This window comes from Nyctibius grandis, chromosome 28 (assembly GCF_013368605.1).
Source record: "Nyctibius grandis isolate bNycGra1 chromosome 28, bNycGra1.pri, whole genome shotgun sequence".
In the NCBI taxonomy this organism is placed as follows: Eukaryota; Metazoa; Chordata; class Aves; order Nyctibiiformes; family Nyctibiidae; genus Nyctibius; species Nyctibius grandis.
The window spans coordinates 4,408,778-4,433,250 of record NC_090685.1 but is presented as its reverse complement, the minus strand read 5'-3'; the positions used below and the strand labels follow the sequence as shown (position 1 = coordinate 4,433,250).

The 24,473-nt window shown below is 45.0% G+C and overlaps 3 protein-coding genes across 4 annotated transcripts in view; all 3 read right to left on the bottom strand.

Moving 5' to 3' along the window:
- DHX35 (DEAH-box helicase 35) overlaps positions 1-9,108 on the bottom strand; it is a 31,883-nt gene extending 22,775 nt beyond the window's left edge. For both annotated transcript variants that reach the window (XM_068419656.1, XM_068419658.1), the window contains exons 1-8: positions 9,058-9,108; positions 6,710-6,843; positions 6,261-6,353; positions 5,321-5,398; positions 2,976-3,080; positions 1,653-1,714; positions 971-1,040; positions 343-402 (exon numbers count right to left, since the gene is read on the bottom strand). In XM_068419656.1, coding sequence (XP_068275757.1) covers positions 343-402; positions 971-1,040; positions 1,653-1,714; positions 2,976-3,080; positions 5,321-5,398; positions 6,261-6,353; positions 6,710-6,843; positions 9,058-9,097 — 642 coding nt within the window. In that variant the 5' untranslated portion in view covers positions 9,098-9,108. The remainder of the gene's footprint in view (positions 1-342; positions 403-970; positions 1,041-1,652; positions 1,715-2,975; positions 3,081-5,320; positions 5,399-6,260; positions 6,354-6,709; positions 6,844-9,057) is intronic.
- A 1,271-nt stretch (positions 9,109-10,379) lies between these two features.
- On the bottom strand, positions 10,380-15,681 carry LOC137674408 (protein FAM83D-B-like). The gene is made up of 4 exons (XM_068419740.1): positions 15,229-15,681; positions 13,226-13,393; positions 12,494-12,618; positions 10,380-12,246 (listed from the first exon to the last, which is right to left on the bottom strand). The coding sequence occupies exons 1-4, from the start codon at positions 15,679-15,681 to the stop codon at positions 11,856-11,858; spliced, it is 1,137 nt and encodes a 378-aa protein (XP_068275841.1). The 3' UTR covers positions 10,380-11,855.
- A 2,639-nt stretch (positions 15,682-18,320) lies between these two features.
- LOC137674415 (protein FAM83D-like) lies at positions 18,321-24,167 on the bottom strand. The gene is made up of 4 exons (XM_068419753.1): positions 23,715-24,167; positions 20,662-20,829; positions 19,638-19,762; positions 18,321-19,275 (listed from the first exon to the last, which is right to left on the bottom strand). The coding sequence occupies exons 1-4, from the start codon at positions 24,165-24,167 to the stop codon at positions 18,321-18,323; spliced, it is 1,701 nt and encodes a 566-aa protein (XP_068275854.1).
- Positions 24,168-24,473: the final 306 nt, after the last annotated feature.

The window sequence follows — 24,473 nt, the reverse complement described above, 5'->3', positions numbered from 1 at the left end:
CTCAGCAAAACAGAGCTAAATGAATGCCTCTTATCAGACTAGATTAAGCCAAGAGAACATCTTTTTATACAACAATACCAATAAGAGGAAAAAAAGCATAAACATATGAAAAGCAGATTCATATTTAAATTCACTTTCAAAAAAGTTTGCTAGTACAAAATGAAAAGCAAACACAGCAACTTCACTACAGCAGATTTTTATCCTGCACTCCTTCGTCTCCACCACTCAAACAGCAGCAATGCTTCACAAGAAGCCAGCAGCACAGAGGATAAGCTGTATATAGCTAGAAGTGGAGCTGCCACTCAAGGTCACTGCATTTCAAACCAAATCTGTGAGCTATACCTCTGCATCCAAGGTGGCTGAAGCCACAATCAGTCGAAGATCCCCACGCTTCTTTTGAACCTAGGATAGAGACCAAGAACATCCAGAGTAAAAACTATTTTCTGAGATGTAAGGCTAGAATTAAGTTTTAGAGCATCCAGATCACCAGTATCTTCTCTCTAAAAATACTTTGAAACTACAGGACAGCTGATGATCTGAAGCACCCATGTCACCCCATAGATCTAACAACCTGGTAACTGTTTGGAGTTTTATATATTCATTTTAAGGGCATTCAGTCTGTAATCATTATAGCTTAGTCTTAATTTCTAGTGGGAGTCAGATCTTTAGTAGGTTGAAAGTCAACAATTCCCTATCAGATCACTTCACACGATCAGCAGCAGCAGAATGAAGACTACGTTTTTGCTAATATCATCTAAGGAGACATTTCAGCATTGGGAGAGGAAACAGAGGATCCTGAGTGTCAGAAGTCTGAAGTAAATACTTGAGTATGTACAATAAGCTGTAGGGTAAATGAGGAACTAGAAATCACCCTCTCTCAAATAGGTTCACTAATCAGCCATCAGGATCAGAGGTTTAACAAAAAGGATGAAAATGAAAATGGTTACAGAGAACATTAAAACAAAATAACCTTTTTTAGTAAGCCAATGGCTATATCTGTATAAAGAGTCCTTTCATGGGCTTCATCCAGCATGAGGACACTGTGAATAAAGAAGAAAGATTTCAGAAATGGTTTGACTGACACTAGAATCAGTGTCTTCCTGTCTTCTAGAAAAATAATTATTTGAAATCTGCTGCTGGACTATTATTGTTTACATCCACTTAGAAAACTGTGGAAGTTAAAAACCACGCAGCGACGAAGTAGGGAGAAAAACACAGATAACACCACATGGTGCATACGTACTGTTCTGTGTTCAGGCTAGCTTTTGGAAAGAGGAAGAAGAAGAAAGGTCTGTCTTTACTGTACTACATAGGTTTTCTGGATACCAGAATAGCCTGGGTTGTTGATTTTTTTTTTTAAATTTGATTAGCATCAGAAAGAAAAAGTGAATTTAAAACTAAGAAATGAAACAACTCAGACTCCATGAGACCCATTTCGCTTTTGTTCCAAAACCACAGCACCAAATCCTGCTGGGTTTGGTGTTGCAATGATCAATTGATTTTCTAACAGTCTTTACAACATAAAGAAGTCAAACTCCTAAAATATTTTTCACGTTTTGGTATTTAATTTATAATAACCACACCTTGGTCTAAAAAAATGCAGTTGTTTACCAAATTACACTTCAGCAAGCATTCATTCCATATTTCCTTACCTGTATCTTGTTAATAAAGGATCAGCCATCATCTCCCTCACCAGCATACCATCAGTTAGAAACTAAAAGTGAATGCAAAGAAAAATGTAAAAAACCTTTATCAAGTAGTCTTGATTACCCATGTGATTTTTTAAAGATGATTTTCTAGGCTTTCGCCTGAATTTTTCCTTGCCTTTGATTTTCTAATGATCTATTAAATTAATCAATTTTCAGCTATGGAAGGCAAGTATGTATTTCTGAGTGTTAACCCAGAGATAAGCAGGGTGATTGCTTTTTAATCAGTATTGATTTTTTTTAAAATTAGTCATTTTTGTATTGAAAAAAATAACAGGTTGGCAGCACTGGAACATGGCAAAAGAAGTTTCTTCACTCTTGTCTGTAACGTGGCTAAATCTGCTCTACCACTAACATCCCACGTGTCAATCCAGTCTTGACCCTCTCCAATTAGGCTGTTTAATATCTGTCACACACTTCTGACCAGAACACAAACCTTAACATTTCAACAAAATGCAACATTTTAATTTAATACTTCTTCCTACTAGCCAGTGGAAACCCACCAGCTTTATGTAGCCACCAAACAGTAATTTGACCTGGGACTCCAACTGCGGCCTTGAACTAGCAAGGACAGGTGTGCAAGGTAAAAACTTCCAAATTTCCAACTCCAAATGCTTAATCATCACACTCAAAAAAAAAGATTTCAGCTGTATTTAATGAACAAACATCTCCATTTCTTTCACTTTAAAAGGGCTACTAGCCTCAGAAAAAAAATCAAAAAGTAAATTGTCTCATTCATCATCATTGCTATTCCAGCATAACTAAAGCAAACTCTCGTCTGTACCAACACAAGCAACATTAATATTGCTCACAGCACTAAAGAACAGCTGCAAAGCTTGCTATTTAATCCACACCAAATTACTCTCAGTTAGCCTACTCATCTTATGTTTTATCTGCGCTTTTAATTAAAATCTATTTTTAGGGTGATGAGGACACTTTAGCTGTGATTCACTGCAGCCTTTCACTACGACTTTGAGCGATGTATCAGTTCACACTAGCACTGTACCAGTATCTGGCCATACCTACCTTGAAAATCTCCTTTACATTTAAAATGGTGGCTGCCAGACTAGCAGAATAGAACACGTACTCGATTTATTAAGGTTTGGATAGCAACAGCCATTTCAAGCACACTTTTGGGGTACCTATCTGGAAAACTGAAATGCTAGGTATTCTCTTTACTGGGCATCACAAGGTTCTCATGAATTTTGCAAAAGCATTTGAAGTTTCACCTAACCCTTTCAGAGTAACCACTTGCTGTTCATGTTTCACCTTAATTCTTGTAGCGTGTGGATCCGTGCAGTCATCAAACCGAATACAATATCCAACTTCATGACCCAGCACTGCACCTCTTTCATCAGCAACTCGGCCTGCAACCTGAGAAAAGCGATTCTTATAAACAAGAGACAGCTCGCAGCACATTTTTTCATTGTATCATTATTTTGTCTGTAGAGAATTGGAATCAAAACGGGAACAGAGCTAGTGCTTCCAAAGAATTATTTGTTCTTGTTCAGACAGAAAAGTCTGTGACATAACAGCACGTACTGAACATATAAGCGGTAAATACTTTTAAAATGTTTTAGTGTAACTTAGTAAACCTGTTTCACACTGCTTCTACTCAGGAAAGCTAGAGGTACCTTTCTGTGATAAGTACTCCAACAGTCACAGCACTGGGGAAGGACCACCTACCAGCAACTGCAGGAGTGCAATGTAAGAACACAGCTGGCATGTAAAAAGGGAAATAATACCTGTATATGGCATGCAGAAAAAAGTTATCAGTTAAGCTGATCTGTCCCTGAACTTACTCAGACTTTTTTTTTTTTAAATAAAGTTGCTACTGTACTTTCCATAATACAGAATCTCCTATGCAGAAAACAGAGAACTGGTAGAATAATTAAAAGTAGTATCAATTTTTGGAACAGTACTACCCTGGGCCAGTTTTAAGCCAACAGCTCCTTTAGCTAAAAATCTTGAGTTATTCAGACTTTATTCTACAGAATATTAGGTATTATCAGGCCGTGGTTTCAGCAAGCTACAAAGACATTTCATAGCTAAAGGCACAATAAAACTCCACAATATATACATTAGTCCTAGTAGAATTCCAAGAGCAAGTTACTTTCAGTCATTTGAGTGCCATTCTAAACCATACTGACAGGCAGTGAATTCATGATTTCACTTGGAATCTTATCACTCCATCGCTTTCAGCCCAAGCATTCAGGATAATTGTCAGTCTGGGTAACGCAAGCAGAAGTTCAGGAATTTCTAAACTATGCCCTATGCCTCTGCAACTACCTCTCTTTACTTCTGACAGCCCCTATACTCTAGATGGTAAAGCAGATAAGCACAACGATTGAAATAAAAGATCACTTTCAGTTCAAGACAAAGCAATAGATCATCAACTCTCTCATCTCCCTGCAACAGCCACACAGTCCCGGCAGTTTGCAACAACATTCTTGAAGAAAAATCCTACTCTGTCTATATACTAAGCCCTAACTGAGTAATTGTTTTATTTTAGGGTTAAAAATAATGTGTTAAGACATCAAAGGGAAAAGAGAAGTAAGTTTGTCGTGAGAAATCATTGCAGTATACACAACACCTCCTGCAGAACCGTGCACTGTCAGCTGGATGTCCTGTGAAGGAGAAAAGGGAGGACACTGCAGTCAGGCTGCCCAAAGCACAAGATGCAGATCACTGCTAGAGACTGTTTCCTTAACCATGTTGGATCTGGTCAAAGAATACTGCATGAGATGAAACAGCAAGTTGTACAGCTGTTCAGTACATTTTTACCAGAGGCATAAGCTGTTCTGTTGCAGGTACAGTTTAATACATGATAAAGAACAGGCAAAATGAGGGTTACAAAATGGCACCTCAGTTTTCTTCACAAAAAGAATGCTGCAGCAGAAACTTCAGCCCATCAAGTCAGTGTTTGGCAGCAGTTAGGAAGACGAGGAGCACTGGACACTTTCTGTGCACAAGTTGTTGCCCTCAGCATCCCCTCTTCTTCCTCTCATAGGACATCTAGCTGATGTTATGCTCTCCTAGACATACTATGTATATGAAAAGATTTCTCACAATAAAATTCTTTCTTCTTTTCCTCAATGCTGTTACAAGGGGAAACAAAAAAAAACCCCAAAACAACAACAAAAAAAACCAAACAAAAACACAGAAAAAAAGATTCAAGAAAACTAGGTATGAATTGCTAGAAAGAGGTACACAACCTCCTCTTTCTTCCACTGGCTATGTTACTGTACACAGATTTACATCACTACTTTAACTTGCGAAACAAGTTAAGGGTCATACAAGCACAGTCCTAGCCCAGAGTCGATCATAGCTCAGCCCTGCGCAGCCCTAGCTTCTGAACACAGTTCTGCTGATACCGTGCAATTTATTTCAAAGCTTCTACATCTGCAATTCTGGACTTGGCATCTTTGACAAGACCTACTAATCAGGTTGAATTCAGCGTACAGTACCAGCAATTCTGTGAGGAAGATAAGCAGAAACGTCTGTTCATTCAGGAGCTCATGCAGTTGTGATTCCTGCTATTCAGCAAAACCTGCTAATAAACTGGAGGTTATAATGACAACAAACCGGGAAAATTTGGACACGGAGGAACTCACTGAAACAGCAGCAACCCGACGAGGCTGTGTCACTCCAACAACTCTGCCTTCAGCTGTCCAGCCTGCTTCTGCTAGGTACTGCAAACAAATATGGAGGACAAGAAATGAATTGGTCATGCTGTGATTACAGCAAGGTGTTAGTTGTCCACACTACGTGCTTTTTCCTGGTTCTGACACTAACTTGATGCATGACCTTAGGCAAATCAGTTCCTTAGAGATTTTGTGCATTATTAGTCTCACTATTAAAACTAATAAAGTACAATACCTACTTCCTAAGCCCGTAAGCTTTCAGAAAGCATCTAAGAGCAGTTCTTTGGGTCTCAAGTATTTTTGAACTTCATTTTTTTTTCTCTTCTTTCCTTTATTTTATAACCCCTTTAAGAAAAAAAGCTAAGCACCACAAGTCCTGCGCTCACACTAAAGCAGATGACATTCATCATTAGTCTGCAATTTTTAAAGTTTAAATCAAGAACAAACTTTGAAATATTCTCAGACTTTTTTCATTCCTGTCACAAAAGAGAAAATTTTACAAAACCACAAAAATATATAATATTCCAAAAATTTCCAAGAGGAAAGCTCGTAAGAAAAGCGTACCTTTTTTACTTCTTAAAAACACATTCTCAACAAAATTTTAAAAATTATTCTGATAGAGTAATGAACACCTACTATAGCACAGTGACTACTATAGCACAGTGACTACTATTTGTACCAGCATAAACTCATTTGTTGTGTGTGGTCCTTTCCTGTAGTGAAAGAAGGTTTTATATTACAGATACACCAGCTCCTGCTATCCAATATGAAGCCTTCTCTTTCTCTCCTTTTGGTCACACACACGAGCACAGGTGAATTCCATTCTCCCAGTGCAGTTCTGGGTTGCTGGTTTGATGTTTCAAATCTCCTGAAGGAATACCTGATCTTACCAAGTTAAACAGACACTTACTTGTGGAATCTGAGTTGATTTCCCACAACCTGTTTCGCCAACAATCACCAGAGTTTGATAGTTCTCCACTAAATAAAGTATGTGATTTCTTAGCTGAAAGAAAAGATGACATTCAAGTATCAAAAACAGATGTGTACAAAAAAAAATAATTAAACTGACAATATTTACATATCTATCAGACACAGTAAATTCATTTTACATGGAGTTTACTGCCAAAAGCTAAACAGTTCTTTAAAATCACAACATATAGTAATTACCATAAATCTACAAAGCCTGTAAAACTGTCAGTAACAGTTGTCAAACAGGACAATCAATCCCAACAAATAAAGAGAGCAAGGTCAAAATTACTGTTTTATGTTGTAAAGTGATTCTATACTGCTCTTTCAAAAAAAGACATAAAAGCCAGACACGATACAACAGATTTAATATACCGAAAAGAACTTCTGTACCTTAAAAACAGGCAGCTTTTGTCTCTGTTGTTCAATAGAAAGGGAAGCATAAGGATTATAGATGACAGTTATGCCACTACTCTCAGCAGGACTCTGTCTCTCCTCTGAGACACTGACACCAGGACCTTCCGTGCCTAGAGGACATAAGTTAATTTTAACTGGAAGAATCAACTTCTGCCTAGTGTATCACAATACAACCACAATAAGTATGTTCCTTAGAAGGAAGAATCATGGGTAGCAGCATATATCAAATGACTAACTTTTCTATGAAAATAATCAAAATATTAACTAACAGTAAAAACGCAGAAATTCTTTCAAATGAAGTACGTGTCTCCTGCTGGTTAAAAAAAATAAATCTAATGTGAATAAGTATTTGAATTTTTAAAATAAGACAAAGGAGGAAAAAAGCACATAGGAAAAACCTACAAGAATATCTTGCGAAGTTTCTTCTTTTTTCTGTCCAACAGTTCAGATATATCTTTAATATCTTTCTCAGAAGTATGTCCACGGATTTTAAGCCAGCCAGCCAGACATGTAACAGAACTTCCTTGACTAGCATCAGCTGTACAAACATTCAGCCTTGCCCACTCATGAGATATGCCACTCACTTCAGATCTGAATTTACCTCAGTAACTGAAACTTGATTTATTCCTGCTGCAGGTTACCATAAAACTACAGACAACTGAAAATGCTGAATCATGCAAGTGAACTAGAAACAAAAACTCATCTCAATAACGGCATGTATCACCTCCAGTGGCAGATTCAACTGGGAAAGTCTGAGAGCAAGGAGAAGGATTCCCCCTGTTTTGTAGGACTTGATTGTTTGGGCTTTCCCCACTTTTTCCACTGTTTAAAAACAGTTATTCCCTATTCAAAGCTGCCAAGCAAGTTTTATAGCAAATCGATCAAATTTTAAGCATATGATTGCAGTAACTATTCACTCCTCGGGACAGATGGGGAAGTCAAGAAGCAGGGATTTGAATATCTGGATCTTGACAAATCAATGACGTTAACAGATATTGTTTCTCATCACCCACTGATTTCCTTTCACAGCATTTTCTACGTTTTTTTTTAAATACACAACGGACAACATATTACTATATATATATATATAGTGTATACAGACACATTACTATAATATTTAAATGATTAAGAAGCTGTTTCCTAAACTAATCTTGACTCTGGAAGAGCTTTACAAACCACAGCATACCACAACACAGTGATCAATTTTAAAAGAAAAAATCACCAAACTCAGACCCACCAAGCTCCCCTTGGGGTAAGCAAATGGGAAGGTATATAACTGCCCAAAGCCTGAGGGAATGATCCCAGAGCCACAGCACAGCAGAGGCTGGGAGGGACCTCTGGAGACCTTCTAGTCCCACACCCTGCTTACCACAAGGTCACTTACAGCTGCTGCTCAGGTCCTCGTTCAGTTGGGTTGGAGACCCACAACCTGCCTGACTGCTCGTTCCAGCACCTGATCACCCTCGCAGTAGAAAAGGTTTCTCCCATGTTTAAGCTGACTTTCTCATATTTCAGCTTGTGCCCATTGCCTCTTGTACTGTCAGCAGGCACTGCCAGGAAAAGTCTGGCTCCATCTTCTCTCACACCCCTAACAGGTATTTACAGGCACTGAAAAGATCCTGCTGGGACTCCTCCAGGCTGCACAGCCCCAGCTCTCTCAGCCTCCCCTGGCATGTCGCATGCTCCAATCTCTCAATCATCTTTGCCACCCTTCACTCCATGGACCTGCTTCAGTCAGTCCATGTCTTCCCGGTGCTGGGGAGCCCACCGATCCCCCTCGATACGCCCTTCCCAGGATCACCTCCCTCGCCCCAACAGCAGCGCTCTTCCCCACGCAGCCCGGGAGGCCGGTGACCTCCTTTGCTGCCAAGGCTCATCAAGGGCTCCAAGGGCCCCCCGGCTCTGCTGAGCTGCTCTCCTCGGTGCGCGGCACCCGGGGTTCTTCCCGCTCCGGGGCAGGATTTCGCACCTCCCTTCGTTAAACTCCCTGGGGTTTCCCTGCGCGTTTCTCCAGCCGGTCGCGGCCCCCCCGAAGGGCAGCACACCCACCCCAGCGGGCTGAGGGCGGACTCTGTCCCCTCCCCTGTCGCCTTCGGTACCGGGCAGCGCCCAGCTGGACGCACAGAGGCCTCGCCGCCCCCCAAGCCCCGGTGGCGGAGGGACAGCACGCTCCTCCGCTGCCCTCGGCGCCTAAAATCCGTGCGACCCCCAAGAGCCGACGGCTGCCGGGGGGGACGGAACCCCAGAGCCCGCTGCAGACAGCCCGGGAAGGAGCTCTCACACGCACCCCCCGCGACCCCCCCGCACCGGCCGCGCCCCCTCACCCGGCTTCCAAAACTTCACCGGTCCCACGGGCGCCGCCATCTTGGGGTGAGAGGGCAAGCGGAAGCGGCGGGGCCCACGTGACGCCGCCCGTTGCCGTGGTGCTGCCCGCGGCCCCGCCGCCGCCGTGCGAGGGCCGAGGGCAGGCGCCTCCCCGACGAGGGCTGCCGCCGCTTCTCGGAGGGCAGGCAAAAGGCCCTCTCTGTTACCGACACCGGAGCCGCTGGAGCAAAGCGTTAAGTGCTGAAGCTTTGGGAATTTCCTGTTTTAACGGGAAAAATGGCTCCCGGTTCATAACGCCGAGTGCAAGGCCCGCGCCGTTACTCGGACACACAGAGGCGATGCTGCTGAGGAAACCCAGCTGACAGTCTTTAAAAGCACAACTGAAACTCCCCCTTCACCTCCAACCAAAAGAAAAAGAGAGACCCGTGTACCGCGGCCCTCAGATACTGCTCATTCAGCCCTCCAGCTACCACTCCTGTTACTGAAGTGAAGTGTGTAACCCGGGGGAGAACCTAGGATTGAACGGGAGGGAAAGATCGCCTCCCCAAAGTCCTTGTCTCATTAATTAAGTAAAGCTCTTCTCCTCCCTTCTCCACATGAAGGATGACTCCGCACCGCGTGCACCACAGCTGTTGCACTTCACAGCAGACAGCTGAAGGACTAGAAAGAGAACAATTAGAGTAGGAGTTAATAGATCCAGCGGTGCCCTACCCCAGGCTCATTACAGCCCATGCAAGTTATTATTGAATGAAATTGAATGATGAGTTAATTAAGTATAGGCCGGAGTTAAAAAAAAAAAAAAAGAAACAAACAGCTTCTAATAACTTTATCAATGCTGTCAAAAATTCATGCTTACGGAAAAAAATCTAATCACATTTTATATTCTTATTACTCATTCTTCATTAATAACTTGACACACTAGCAGTGCAGTTGTGGTGATTAACACAGACTGCACTTCACACCACTGTACCTCTGTGGTCACTTGTTACACTAAGTCTCTAGGTAACCACTTAAAAAGAGGTTATTCAGTTACAATTAAAGCCATTCTTAAAATTCTAGCTATTTATTTCAATGTACCTTTCAGATTAAGTCCACTCTATCAAAAATAAACACAACTCTTAGCACAGTATTTTGTATCATCAATATATTAGCAACTGTTGAGAAAAAGTCCTGCTAATGGCATATGCAAAGAGTTGCCTATTAAAGTAATGAGTTGAAGAACAAAGTTAAAAATTTATATTTGAGAAAACATGTACAGATAATTATTGTGAAAATAAGATTGCATAAACAATATTTTGCATAGAGTACAACATTGTGTGGGTTTTGTGTTTATGGAAAATATAGTTAAGATTAAAAATATATATTTCAAACTTCTTTACATCTGGATGAAAGTTAAAACTATTAAACTATTGAACATTTACAGATAAAGAGAGTCAGAACTGTTACAGTTCCATGGTTGTAAGTGCAGAACAAAAAGGGCACAGATCAGTTGTATCCCAATCAGTACATCATTGCATTGTCCATAATGCCGATTTTTGTAAGCTCCATGTCTCCGATTTAATGTTGTCCTGCTGGTGTTCAGCAGTGCCCCATATGAAATTCCCCAGCTAAGTTTTAACCTTCCCCTTTGAAGCCCTGAACCCACAAGATGCTTACACAAGCATATACTTGAGTTTTTTGCAGTAGCAAGAGCCCCAAGAACAACTTGAGAAATGGAGTAGCTTTGCTTTTGCCACAGCTGCTGTGGTTGGACTACCAAGAGTTGCTGCACTGGCAGGCTGCTGGGACGTCAGTGCCTCAATGTACAACTGTTTGGGAGGATAGTTTATTCATTTGGGGTATTTTGGTTTTCTCCAGAAATGGGTGGAGTTTTTTAAAAATCAAGCTTGAGTGAAACCTTAAAAATAAATGGTTCTATTTCTGACTTCCATGTTATTGCATGTCTGGTGGAGGTAAGGCTTTTGAGCAGCAGCTTCACAGATTTCAGATCTACTCAACTTTTCTCATAAGATCAGACAGCAGTAGCAACCATAAAGAAACCAAAGGAATATATAGTAATGCCAAGAAAATGGTCTAATTTGGCTCTACTACAAACACAGTAGGTTCTTAGGAATACTCTCTCTTGCACACATTTATTGCATGATGTCCAACAATCCAAGTATTTGGATAATTACAAAGAAAAGGTCATTTGAAATTCAATCATTGCAAAAGCCTTGTTCACCTTGTTCTGCCTAGCAGCACAGCTTCGTGTAAAGGAAGTGTAACACCTGAGGACTAGTGGCATGGTACTAATCTACTAGTTTCTAGCTTATGGCTACTCCAGTGGAGTAACAGTCCGTGGAGAGTTCGTGCAACACAAGACTAAGCTTAGACTGATTTCAGAGCCGTACAGCAGTCCTGCTATTCATCTTTGGAAGACCTTTAGGAAATATTATTTTCTATACCTAGATTCCTTAAAAAAACGGTTTGAGCTATTGAGCTAAGATACTGCTAACCCATCAGCTTAAAACATGTAAGAATAGGTGGAACAATGAAAATCTGACAGAATACGAGCAGTCAATAATGGCTTTCCAGGCGTTTTTTTAAAAAAACACAACTGAGCCTAAGACAATACCATAATTGTATCTGTTGATCTGTGTTATAGTGGTCTTCAAACGGAACCACCTTCCAGTATCATGTGCTCTCAGTTCAAGGTTTGTTTCACAGCTGCTCTCACAAGCATGCTCTGAGACAGTGCTGGGCATGGACCACGGGAGGTTCCTGAGGTTCTGCTTCTCGCGCTGAGCAAATGTGCAATTCATTGCTCTACGATCCAGTGTGGCCACATAACTAGAGAGCCATTCCTCTTAGTCAGTGGCGGAGAGGCATGCATCGCATTGTGTGACACGTAGACTGCCTCCCTTGTGGCATGCAGCCAGCTTCGCTTCCTTTTTAAATTTCCTACAAATGCTCTGAGGTACAAAAACTCCATTCTCAGGAAGTTTTCCCTGGACAAGTCTCTGGAAGCCACTGTTATCCTGACCAGCTGGTCTAACACCTTATTCTTCTTGCAGCTGGATAACTCTTTGAGGTTGATAGGCTTTGACCGTGCATAAAGAATGCGAAATTCCACATCAAAGTGTGCAACTGCGGGGCCTGAGAGGATCAAAATGTTACTGCTGTTCAGCTTCCCATCTGTCCACGTAAAGCTAGCAAAGGAAGGATGAGAAAATTCTGAGTTAATTCAAAATAAACAGTAAACAAAGTGTTAACTGAAAACTCTCTTTCATCACATTTAATTAAATCGTTCTTATAATCCAAATGACGAGCAGTGTGCTCATTTTAGGACAAATGCTACACATAAACTCTGATAAGGAAAGCAGTTTTGTAACGTGGCTGTTTTTCCTTTCCACGTAAAGAAATCACGTAAAGCAACAGAAAGAAACTGGCACTTGCCTGTAGGAGCCTGTTGTCACTCTAATGCCATCAATTAACATGAACTTTTCATGGACTTTTCCAACAATTTTGGCACCCGACCTCGTGTAGTACGTCTTCCCTGTGAGAGTTCGAACTCTTATCAACTGGTAAAGATATGACAAGCGTCATGTGGATTTCAAAGTTAAATGATTGCACTTAAAGGAGTAACACAACAGTAACGATCACTGATCAACTAGCAAAGGCTGCTGCGCAGTGGCACAAGATTCACCCTCCAGGAACCGAATGACAATTTTGTCTTGTTCTAGTAGGCAAAGAGGTGACATTAAGGGGCAATCCCATAAACTGATTGTGCAGAATGTGACTGTAAAAACTCCTGTCACCTAATCTTGAAGGAACCCAAACTCCACAGACTCCTCAGAACCTGCTTTTCCATCAGCTGTCAAAGTCTCGGCAAGCCTGAACAACTCCAGTCATGTTTCAGCAACTGGACATTCCTCCTGCATTGCCTTGAATATTCAATTAGTATTTGCACTGAGAAAGCACCTGTAACACCCACTTACAAAGATTCCAGTTTTTCTATTAATTGACGCCTTATGCAAGAATGGTTAAATCTTTCAGTAAAGAGCTAGAGCTACATAACCCCCAATTTAAGTTGTGGCAGCAGGCATAATAGTTTCTTCCTTTGATAGCTCAAAGATTTCGGTCATAAGAGGATCAACTCTGTATCCCTATAAATATGACAAAGCTCACCTTTTCCTGCTCAAGGTCAACTCTCAGATCCTTGCACATTTTCAGAAAGTGGGAAAATGAAGACTGGTCTAGAAGGATATATGCTTTCACTTGCCGCTGGCTACAAGCTTCCAAGAGGTCTTTGAAGATATCAGTATCTGTGAAGGAATCCATAACCAGGGCAATCATCTGCAACAAGTTTCAGAAGAAATCGTTAGGCTGTTTCCACAGCATCCCAAGGGAGATGATACTTGAGGAATTTGACTTTCGAATTAAATATCCCCCCCCCCTCCTTTTTTTTTCTCCTGGTGGTTATGGGACATGGCACAGTCTTCTGTGATACGGTATATTCTTCTGCTGTTCACAGGACTGCTGAAATATTTAATAGGCACGTAAGAAAGAGAAGAGAAAGGAAAAAATAACTCTGATTAAAAAGAAGTTCTGTGAAAGAGAATGGTATTTTGGTAAAGGTGATTACCGAGTACAGTACACTGAGGTACAGGAGACACAATATACACCGCCCCTTCACTATGATCACTTATTCATGTCTCTGTATAGTTAAATGGAAAAATAATATATTGAATTTATGGACAGAAATTGCTGTCAAAGATTATTTGCCCCAATTTTGTTGCCACTTGACTGATTTATAGCAGGTAACATCATTTAAGGTTTTCATTACTGCATTGTAGAATTTTGGTTTTTACCATAATTTCAGCAGCAGACATTGAAGCTTCTTTTGCCAGGATCTGTATTTTTTTTTGGTTCACTAGGTGTGAACAACCTAGCCTGAACAAACACCTTTTTGCTATTTAAAAATCAGAGTTCTTCACTAATTAGCAGCAATGATAGCTCCTACATCTGTTCAGCCGCACGTTGCTTACGGTTTTTAATTAAGGTTGTACTAAAGCCTTCCCTTTTTTACTACATAACTTCACCTTCAATAAAAAATAACAGAAATCTGAGCACTTTCTCTTTTCCCTCTACCTCCAGAGTGGTGCCGTGACCTACGGAGGCAGAGGGAGACTTGACACCTCTCCAAAAACCTAAGCGAGCTGAGAAAAAAAAATATTTTGCATGAGGAAAAGGCATTTTGCTGTCAGTCGTCTTCAGCTACATCAGTAACTTTTGGTGTAACAGGAGCACTGAGTTGATCGTGGAGATGTTTGGGGCTGCTGAGAATATCACAGAATCACAGAATGTGGTATCTCAGAAGAACCAGAACAGCGGCAAAATAAATGTATTGCTTCAGCTTTCTTCCTCACGCTGAGATATGGCAAAAACGGGGTCTAGTTCTGTGTTGGGCAAATTTGGTCTCTGATTCCTAGGCAAGAGATTTTTTTTCCTTGAGAACAGATGTCTTTTCCTCAAAAGCATTGCCTGAAGAAAAAGGTGAGCTTATTTCCAAAACTTAAGTTTTCCAGAGTCTGTCAGACTTTTCAAATACGAAAAAAAACAGTAAAAAAAAAAAAATTCCCCAGTGTCCCACTGCTCTTTGTGTCTCACTTCTCTACTTAAGGTAAAACTGAGATTTCTCTTCAACTTAGTGTTCAGATTGTCGTGATATTTCAAGCCAAGATCTGATTGCTCGCCCAAGCTCCTGGAGTAAAATCTCCCTTGAAAGCGAGCTCCAGCTCTCGCAGGTCCTCCCCACCGACTGACCCCCCAAGGTTTGCTGTGCACCCGCCGCACGATGGGGAAGCAACGACTCCTGAGAAGAGCTGGGAGCGGGCGCGTTTAGGACATATCGCCCACAGGTGCCAAGTCCCTGCGTGAGCTTAGCGAGGCCCGGAGAGCACGGACTCGGTTTTTATCAATACGGAGGGAAAAAAGCTTGCAAATAATGAACTTATTAAGTAAAATAAATAGAAAAGATGGCGGAAAAAAGAATAAAGCAATAACAAAATAGCATAGTTAATAAAATCGGGAGTTTATTTAAAAGTAAACGAAGGGGGGAAGGACGCGGCGGGTCTGGGGAAGCCGCGGGAGCGGAGCGGGGCCCCCCGCGCTGCGGGACCCGCACTCACCTGCCTGGCGGAGCGGATCTGCCGCCGCACCGCCTCCTTGCAGCCGTAGAGGCTCTCCCCGCAGCCCGGCTGGAAGTGCGCCTCCACCCGCGTCAGCCCGCGGAAGGCGCCGCTGGCGAAGCCCGGCCAGCCCAGCTCCAGCGCCGGCGGCTCCAGGTCCGAGCGCTCGGGGAAGTACGTGAGCGACGAGGCGTCGAGGGAGGCGCCGGGCGAGGGCTCGGCCGCCGGCTCCGGGGCCGCGGCGGGCGGCAGGGCGCCCCGCGCGATGGCCTGCACCTCGGGCTCCGAGAGGAACGGCGGCAGCTGCTCCCGCCGCAGGAAGGCCCGCAGCGCCTCGGGGCCGCCCGCCACCAGCTCCTCCAGCGCCAGCCGCTGCGCCTCGCTGTACGGCCCGGGCGGCCGCGGCGGCCAGCGCCCGGCGCCCTCCTCCAGGCACTGCGAGGGGTTCGCCATGGCGCCCCACGGCCCGGCCCCGCCGCTGCCCCGCGCCTTTATAGCGGCTCCGCGGGCGGGCCCCACGCGCGGAGGCTCCTCCACGCCTCCCGCCCGGCCCCGGCTGCGGGAAGGAGCCGGCGGCGCCGCGCACGGCGGCTGCCCCGCGGGTGAGGAGCCTCCGCTCCGCCCGCAGCGGGGAAGGGGCGCTGGAGCGGCAGTGAGGGGTGGCAGAGCCGGCTGGCCTACCCCCGCCCAGGGAGACGAACCTTGAATAAAGCAGGGACACAAGTGCAGCCCTGGAGCTGCTCCCCAGCCCCATCTCAACAGGCTGCTCCTAAGGTTAGAGAGGACAAACGGCCCTCCCGGGCGGGCGGCTTCAGTACAGGCTGCTCCGCTTCCCCGGAGTAGCAGGAAGGCACCCGTGAAAGGGCAAGTGCTGCATTAGTCACCCAGATTGAAAACGCCAAATAAATAGAAAACAAAGCTCAGCAACGATGGGGTGAAAACCCCCGTGGCAAAAGGGGTTTATTTGTAAACTGCTTCTTGTTCCTGTGAGAGTACCAAAGGGGCTGCGCAGTGTAATAAAGATACAAAGCACATAGAACAAACAAGTTGATTTTACATACATTCAAGCACTGAAGATGAGCTCTTAAAAAACAACTCGAGATTGGCTTTGAAGGTGTATCTTGGCTCCGTCCCTGCAACTTGCTTCACTCCTGGTGTTCCAGCCCCAGGGTCCATGCAAGAAAGTCCCTTATCTTTTGAAACAAGTGCTGACAGAGCTTTTCTCCCCCCCTGCACCTCTTTGTACATCTGCCTTACAGCTTTAGGGAAGGAGTGGCTGCTTTGAAAGCCAAGCTCTAAAAGCAGCTAAGCCTCTTTGTCCATAGAGATTTCAGAGATAAAAATGCCAAAGTTAGTAGAATAAAGTGTTGCTGTCTACACTTCAGTTGCAGCCTTGTTGAGTTTTGGATATTTTTCTGTTCATTCACTTGTTCATCACTATTTACAGGAATATGAAAGACAGCAGCTGACATGTGCCATCTACTGGACACACGTGCTGGAAAATAAAAAGAAAATACATTACCCAGCCTCTGATTTGACTTGGCAGAATTCAGTCTGGCTGGTCACTAAGGTACTGGGATGCAGGTCTAAAGAATAAGAGTACAGATCAGATCCGAGAGAGAAGCCACACACTCCTCAAATAAGTGATCCCGCAAGCACAAACACACACAGTACCACGAAGAAGTATTCAGGCAACATCTCTGCGAAGCAACCTAACCTAAGATCCATATAATATTGAAAGTATTTTCAAAAACTAGAGTGGCACTTAGCTCCTCAAACCAAATTAGTAGTGGATTAAGGATAAACAGCAGGAAACAGAATATTTCAGATAGGACAGTTTAGAGAGAAAAATGTGGGGTTTTTCACTCTTACACTTACTAGTATGATAATATTACCAAACATAATCGTAGTGCATTTGTCAGTTTGCTTTTGAGCAGGGGCTTTCTCATGTCCCCTCAGTGCTTGTCTCGCCTCTAAGTTCATTCCAGAGGAGGAAACTGTTTGCAGGGCTCTTAACGGCAGCAAGATGGTTCAGACACTCTTACACCGAGACAGAACTGGAAGCTCATTTTACACTGCTGAGACGAAAAGCTTAATTTTATGTGACAAGTTGCACAAGAGACAAAGTTCTTTGAAGTCACCCCAAAAGAGAAGCACAACAGGTACGCTGCAGCAAGGCACTGAACTCCAGATACCACCTTCTCTCTTGCTCACTAGCACAAAAAACCAACACCTCAGCAATATATTCCCATGAATATTGTTACAGGTCAAACATATCTAGGTTTTAGTTCTGAATACTAGAAACATTTACAGCAGGACTGTACCTAAAATGGGTACAGCCGTCTTGGAGTGCTAAGTTGCTACTTCCTGGTCTTGGTTTTAAAAAGATGCTCTTCTGAGGATGTGTATATAGACATACACACATTTATATATATATATGCACATGTACATATGTATCTACATCAAGGCATAAGGATGATCAAACTGAAGAGCTAGTTAGCTCAGTCCATTTCAGAAGGCTTAAACAATGGAAAAAGGATACAGTTGAAGATAAGAACCTGCAACTGCTCCAACAGACCCTTCACAACTTTAGCAGAGGAGTAACATATATCTCTGAAGTCAGAATAAAATTAGCTTTATGGCTCTTTATAAAAGTTGTTTCCTCTCATGCCAAAGAAAGTAGAAATAAAAGCCAATATTAAAAAGAAAAAAAAATTTGCGTATACCTTGATGTAAGTTAAATCTCCAAAGCCACCCTGAGCAAGATCAGTCTGACACAGATTTTTCCAAGTTTACATAAGTTAAAGCCAGAGCATTAGCAACCCTAGAAAGCATTAATAAGGTTACTTTTCAGGTTAAACATCCAGAATTAAATGAACCTTCACCACTAATGCATGCAAGAGGAACATGCAAGTAGTTACAGTATAAACAAACCCCTCTTTTTGTATTGTTTAAAATGGCATAGTATAAAACAAAGTGCTAAGAGTGATGTACACGTATTAAAAAAGTGGTGAGGAAGTGGAAGAATCAGCAGGTACAAAGTGACTGCAATTTGAGACCGGAGCTGTCGTGCTGTGCATTCAGGGCAGTAATCATTTATTCAGAGAGAAGAGTGAAACCTCCCGGAGGCTGCGCAGGCTGGCACTGATGTCACGCCTCTGTTTTAGAGTGCATCCTCCCGTGTATTGGGTCGTGGAGTTTTCAGGCACACGTCCCCTCCGGGACAGGATACCGACCATGTGGCTAAGCTTCGACCTGATAGTGGAGTAGTGGAATTGCCTCTCTTTATGCAGTTTTTGGAAATATTCTGCCCTGTGACTGCTAGAATATTCAAAGGACCGGAGAGAAGACAGTGAGCCGGCAGAGCTGCCAAGAGAGCACTGGGATGATGACGAAGACAGTGATCGCAGACTAGAACTTGATACAGCCTTTCCAGACAGAAAAGATCCTTCTTTCGACAGCTTTCTGTGAAGCAGGGGTGTTTCTGTGTACTCACCTTCCTTTGTCTGTGTCACTGCAGTCTTCATCAAAACTGAAGTCTGAGTGCCCGTCATTCTAGCAGCGACGGAGGTCTGAGTGCTGGTTTCTGCCGTTACAGCACTGGTCTGCGTGGCAGCGTTCCACACGGTCACTACAGGCTTCTCTTCCCACGGGCCAGTTTGAGTCGATGCACTTTTCCATTCCACTATGGCCTCTTGATTGCTGAACCACTCCTCTTCACAGAGGCAAGAACGCCCCAGGTTACAAGGTTTGCCTCCAGGAGTATCTTCAGCCACATCTAGTTCTTTCAACAGTTTCTTTGGAGTACTAGACAATCTGGCAAATTCTGCTCTCAAGTTGCCTTCCCCAGTATATTCTTGAGGGGACTCTATTCTGTTCGCCAGGTGATCAAATATCCCACTGTTCCTGCAGCTGGACGGCCATTTAGGGCTGATGGGCATGGACTGGGCATAAAGAATCCGGAACTGGAGGTCAAATTGTTCAACCACTTGACCTGACAATAGCAGCAAGTTACTGCTGTTCAGCTTCCCGTCAGACCACGTGAAACTATTGAAAACAAATCAAGAGTCACAGTTAATCTCTAGGGTATTTCAACACATACAGTTGCAGACAGCAAGACTCAGCTTAGAAGTGCTGTGCACAAGGAAGGTATAAAGCCGATAGACAATTCACTCTCTCTTCTTCAGGAAGAACTCTAGCCATGGCCAAGTGCTTTGCTAGCAACAAATTGTGTAAATCAGTTTTCCAAAGCTGTTTCCAGTTTTGTGTTAAGTCCCACTTAGGCTCAGCTAGTCCACTTGCCATTGGCATTCACTAATACCAGGCAAACAGCAAAGTTAATACACCCTTCTTGCAGAAACTCCCCCTTTCTGTAGCTTCATCAGGCACCAGCAGACCCCAATACTTGCCTGTAGGAGCCTGTTGTCACTCTAACGCCATCAATTAACATGAACTTCTCATGGACTTTCCCAACAATTTTGGCACCTGACCTCATGTAGTATGTGTTCCCTGTGAGAGTTCGAACTCGCATCAGCTGTTTCAGAAAAGAAGGGAAAAAGTAATATCAGATGTAAGTTAACTTCCAAAAAGTTTTGATTAGCAATTCTACCTAAAAGCAGCTACGCACGCTATGGAAGGTAGGAATGAAATGAACTTCCTTACATTGCCTGCATGTGTTATTAGTTACACAGTGCTAAATTTCTGTTAGATTAGGAGAGTCCGTGGAGAGAACAGACAGTTCTAATTAATTACTGCCCATGAAGCAAGGAGTGTTTCCACATTCAGAGAAACTCACTGGGATGAACACAAGCCTGTCCAAACCAAGCCATAACACAGTCTTGTCAGCTTATATTCAGAGGAATTAAGTAAACCACCTGGGTTACAAACCCTTTTAAAAGAAAGCAACTATGCCTTACTGAAGAAAAGAGATGTTACAAAAGCTCTACCACCCTTGAGCTTCCTGTGTTTCTATTTTCCTTAGCAAGCAGTTCCTTGAGCCAAAGACTAAAGCTACTTAGATCTTGCAAAATTAAATGCTTGAAAATTGCTGCTTCTTCAGGGCAGGAATCACAGTGCACACTCCACCCAGCACGCCGGGGAGCTGCACAGCGTGGCTGTAGCTCCTACTTACGGGTTGTGTGGGGTAGGAGTAGATGTGCCTTTTCTACGTGGTTTTTTTGCTGAGTTTGTGGGCAGTTTCACATGCTGGACTAGAGACTATATTGAAACCACTGCAATATTGAGCCTTGATCTTCAAAAGCTGAGAAGTATTTCAGAAAATACCCTTTTATATCAGTTATCTAACAGACAGGATGCTTTAGTCTTTCAAGGAAGCCTCATGTTTTATAGGGGGGGTATCTTTGCCATCCATAACCACAAACTGTACCACAAAAATGAAACCAAACCCCACACCCACCCACATTTAGCACTTACGCTTTCCTGCTCAGGGCAAACTCCCAAATTCTTGCACATTTCCAAGAAATGGGGTAGAAAGTCCTGGTCAAGAAGGATATAGACAGGGACTTTGCGGTTGTTATAAGCATCCTGAAGGTCACTGAAGATATCAATATCTGTGAAGGAATCCATCACAAGGGCAATCACCTGCAAAAAAAAAGTGACAACACTTGTTCAAGGGCTTTATTTTACACAAGGCCAGATCGCAGCCTCCCCCTGCCATTTTCTCCTGCTGCCATCACCAAGGCCAGATGCACATTTCTTGGTCCTGCTGTGCCGGCCCTGGCAAGTTATAGAAGATTTCTATCTTCCCGCAATGCTTCTGTAAATTCACTGTGCCCTGGAGTGCAAAGCGTAAGCCTGAAGAGGTTTTCCCCTCACTGCTGTTGCTTTTGTACACTTTCACAGCCTGCTTTCCTACATAACCTCCCCTAATCTGGCCTTTTGGTAGCATCGGGGAAGCTATCGCAGCAGAATCAGGAATCCAGACAAGCCATCTCCGCTCCTGTGCTCCCAGCACAGCAAACCTGCCACAGATCCCGCTGCCCGCAGGAGAATTGGCTCGAATGGCCTCCTCACTGTCACGGCTGAGCTCCTCACAAACCCCGGCTGCTTTCTCTTTGTGTGGTCGGAACAGAACGCTGTCCATATGTAAGTTACCAAGAGATATACTAGTTCTGCGATAATGTTTTTCACTATTTCCAGACTCTTACTAGATGTATTCTGACTTTCCAGCCCAAACCTTCACAAGAAATCCTTCCACTCACTCAACTCCACAGCTCTTTGCAGCAGGCAAGTCCTAAAACGGGAGGATTATCTTTAAGTGGCCCAAAGACAAGACGCCAGTCCTACACTTACGAACAATCTCTTCAGCTAATTCAGAGCCACATCACACACCATTTCAGTGCTAGAATTCTCACCCTTCAAAACTGGGAACACACATCTGTGTGGGGACACAAAGCCATAAAGGATTTGGTTTCATGACTTACTTTTCTATTCTCGTTCTCTTAGACCAGCATCAGATTATACAGCTGCTGCAGGTACCTGGCACCTGCCCTTATCGGACAGATAAGGCATCACACATCGCTGCAACACGCCGAAGGCGTATGTGCATGCAACACAGCTGCTCCCTGTGTGGCATTGCCTGCACTCAGAGGAAACATTTCCCACAAGAACAGGCTAAGCTTTGCATTCACACCTGTGCCCCGCTCCCTATGGGACTGGCTCCATATGGACAAGTTCTTACTTGTAACACACACGGGCACGTTGGTATTTCTAAATAAAGTTAGTTTATGCTTGTGCTTCCTGTGCTTTTCTCCACCCTATCACTTGTCTAAGTGTCAAAGGAAGATAAAGAAAAAATAAGATGGTTTTGACAAGACCAGATGAGTAAGAAAATAACCCCCAAATACAGAACAATTCACACTAAACCCTTTGGAAACGCAAGTGCCTTCAAATGACTACTCAATTAGCAGCACATTCGAGTTTTAATCCCAGAATCAGCAGCTGAAAAAGAAATAGACTTTTATTCAAAATACGCAAAAGTACAGTTATGTTTAGAGGAGAGAGAAAAAACCCTTTTCTCTACACTCATCCATTCAGAATAGTGGAGGCAAGAGAGCAACAGTGTCCCCTTTAGCCACTCAGGCTAACCACATGTGAGCAAGCCGAGAAAAAAACTATACAGCGTCTGAAGTTTCCCCGTTCCTCACAGTAAGCCGAAGAACTCAGACATGACTGAGCAACATCGCACAGCATCTGGTATTCAGTAAATTATAGGGGGTCAAAATTGCTCTCCATTCCGTGTCCACAAAAACGCTCCCTGGATCAGGCACGTACACGGCAGTGCAGGAACAGCTTGCCTGGCTCTTGGCTTGGTGCGAGGGAAGGCAGGATGCTGCAAGCAAGAACATTACGAACAAGTACAGCTTTTTAGAGAAACAGATGTTTTCACAGAGTTTACTCGAGTCATCAGACTGGTCTCGTCTACCTTACAGGGAACTTTGGAGAACTGAGCTTCCGCTGTGACCGTTTCTGGCAAGAAGCCCATCATTCATGTCATCCTCACACACGCCCTAAGCTTCTGCACCCAGAAGCGCGCAGGGACTGAGCTCAGTTGCTGATTCGGGGTGTGCCGGCACATGTTAAACACAGAGCCAGGGGTTGCTTCACCTGGCCACCCCAGGAGAAAGCTATACATTTAAATTTTAGCTAAGCCAATGGAATGGCTGCTAACGAGAAGGGCGGTTCCCTCCTGGGGATTACAGTTAGAGACTATAAACTCAGGTAACACAATGAGTTACAGAGAACAGTTAGAAGTTACTACACAGCATGATTTTTAAGACATACTCTGCATCAGATCAAAAGCATCCACTCCTGTAGGAAGCAAGTCCTGCTAAGAGCAGGTCTGCACATTACTTAGGGGCAATTAATGAGGAGAAAGAAGTGAAGGAGGGAGATATAATCACAGGGTTATCTCTGTAGATAACCTCCTTTCATAGGAGAGGCCTTTTTGTGCCATATCCTTTAAGAGACAGTAGGAGGTTTCTGCAAGTGAATCTGGCTTGCGGAGCACATCAGTGAGGAACCTGGAATAGGAAACCTTCCGCTTTGAATAACAGCGAAATCACCTCAAAACCAGCGGGTGGGTGGGCCAGGAGCAGCAGTAGTGGGTCTGCACGCAGCAGCGGGGGACGGGGGACCCCTGAGCCACCATCTCTGGAGCAACGTTAGCGGGGAGGCGAGATTACACGGGGGCAGCGTACAGACGGGCACGGTTAGGACGAGTGCCGGGCGCTGGGTATTTACGAGCTTATCCTAACGAGCCTTGCTTTGCTCGACTGGGATTTTAAAGCCACTCGGCCTTAGTGTCACGCGAAGTGGATGCTTATCGATACCGTTGCTGATTTCTGCTCCGGTTCGCTGACCCGCTCGGGAAGTGCCCGCAGCTGGGCGCTCTCGGGGGCCGCTGCCGGCAGAGCCCGCACCCTCGCGGCCCCCGAGCGCTGCCCGCCGCCGGGACCCGCACTCACCTGCCTGGCGGAGCGGATCTGCCGCCGCACCGCCTCCTTGCAGCCGTAGATGCTCTCCCCGCAGCCCGGCTGGAAGTACGCCTCCACCCGCGTCAGCCCGCGGAAGGCGCCGCTGGCGAAGCCCGGCCAGCCCAGCTCCAGCGCCGGCGGCTCCAGGTCCGAGCGCTCGGGGAAGTACGTGAGCGACGAGGCGTCGAGGGAGGCGCCGGGCGAGGGCTCGGCCGCCGGCTCCGGGGCCGCGGCGGGCGGCAGGGCGCCCCGCGCGATGGCCTGCACCTCGGGCTCCGAGAGGAACGGCGGCAGCTGCTCCCGCCGCAGGAAGGCCCGCAGCGCCTCGGGGCCGCCCGCCACCAGCTCCTCCAGCGCCAGCCGCTGCGCCTCGCTGTACGGCCCGGGCGGCCGCGGCGGCCAGTGCCCGGCGCCCTCCTCCAGGCACTGCGAGGGGTTCGCCATGGCGGCCCGGCCCGGTCCGGCCCCGCCGCTGCCCCGCGCCTTTATAGCGGCTTTGAATCCAAACAGCGCCGCGCCCGGCCCCGCCAGTGGGGCAGCCGCGCCCCGCCCCGCGCCCCGGTTGGCTCCGGCGGAGGAGGCCCGGCCCCGGCCCCGCCCCAGGGGAGGAGCGGGGCCGGCCGAGCCCTCCTCCAGCGCGTCGGGGCCAAGGGATCCCGCAGCCCCGCTAGGGCCCGGCCCTGGAGGCCGCACGCCCGGCGCGGAAGGCGCCCGTCACCGAGCCCCGTCCAGGCGGCTTCAGGGCCTGAC

Excerpts from the sequence above, each read along its gene's own strand:
- LOC137674408 (XM_068419740.1), bottom strand. The coding sequence starts at position 15,681 with ATGGCGAACCCCTCGCAGTGCCTGGAGGAGGGCGCCGGGCGCTGGCCG. Across the intron at positions 13,394-15,228 it reads AGATCCGCTCCGCCAGGCAG|ATGATTGCCCTGGTTATGGA; the intron begins GTGAGTGCGGGT and ends AACTTGTTGCAG. Across the intron at positions 12,619-13,225 it reads TTGACCTTGAGCAGGAAAAG|TTGATAAGAGTTCGAACTCT; the intron begins GTGAGCTTTGTC and ends TATCTTTACCAG.
- LOC137674415 (XM_068419753.1), bottom strand. The coding sequence starts at position 24,167 with ATGGCGAACCCCTCGCAGTGCCTGGAGGAGGGCGCCGGGCACTGGCCG. Across the intron at positions 20,830-23,714 it reads AGATCCGCTCCGCCAGGCAG|GTGATTGCCCTTGTGATGGA; the intron begins GTGAGTGCGGGT and ends TTTTTTTTGCAG. Across the intron at positions 19,763-20,661 it reads TTTGCCCTGAGCAGGAAAGC|CTGATGCGAGTTCGAACTCT; the intron begins GTAAGTGCTAAA and ends TTTCTGAAACAG.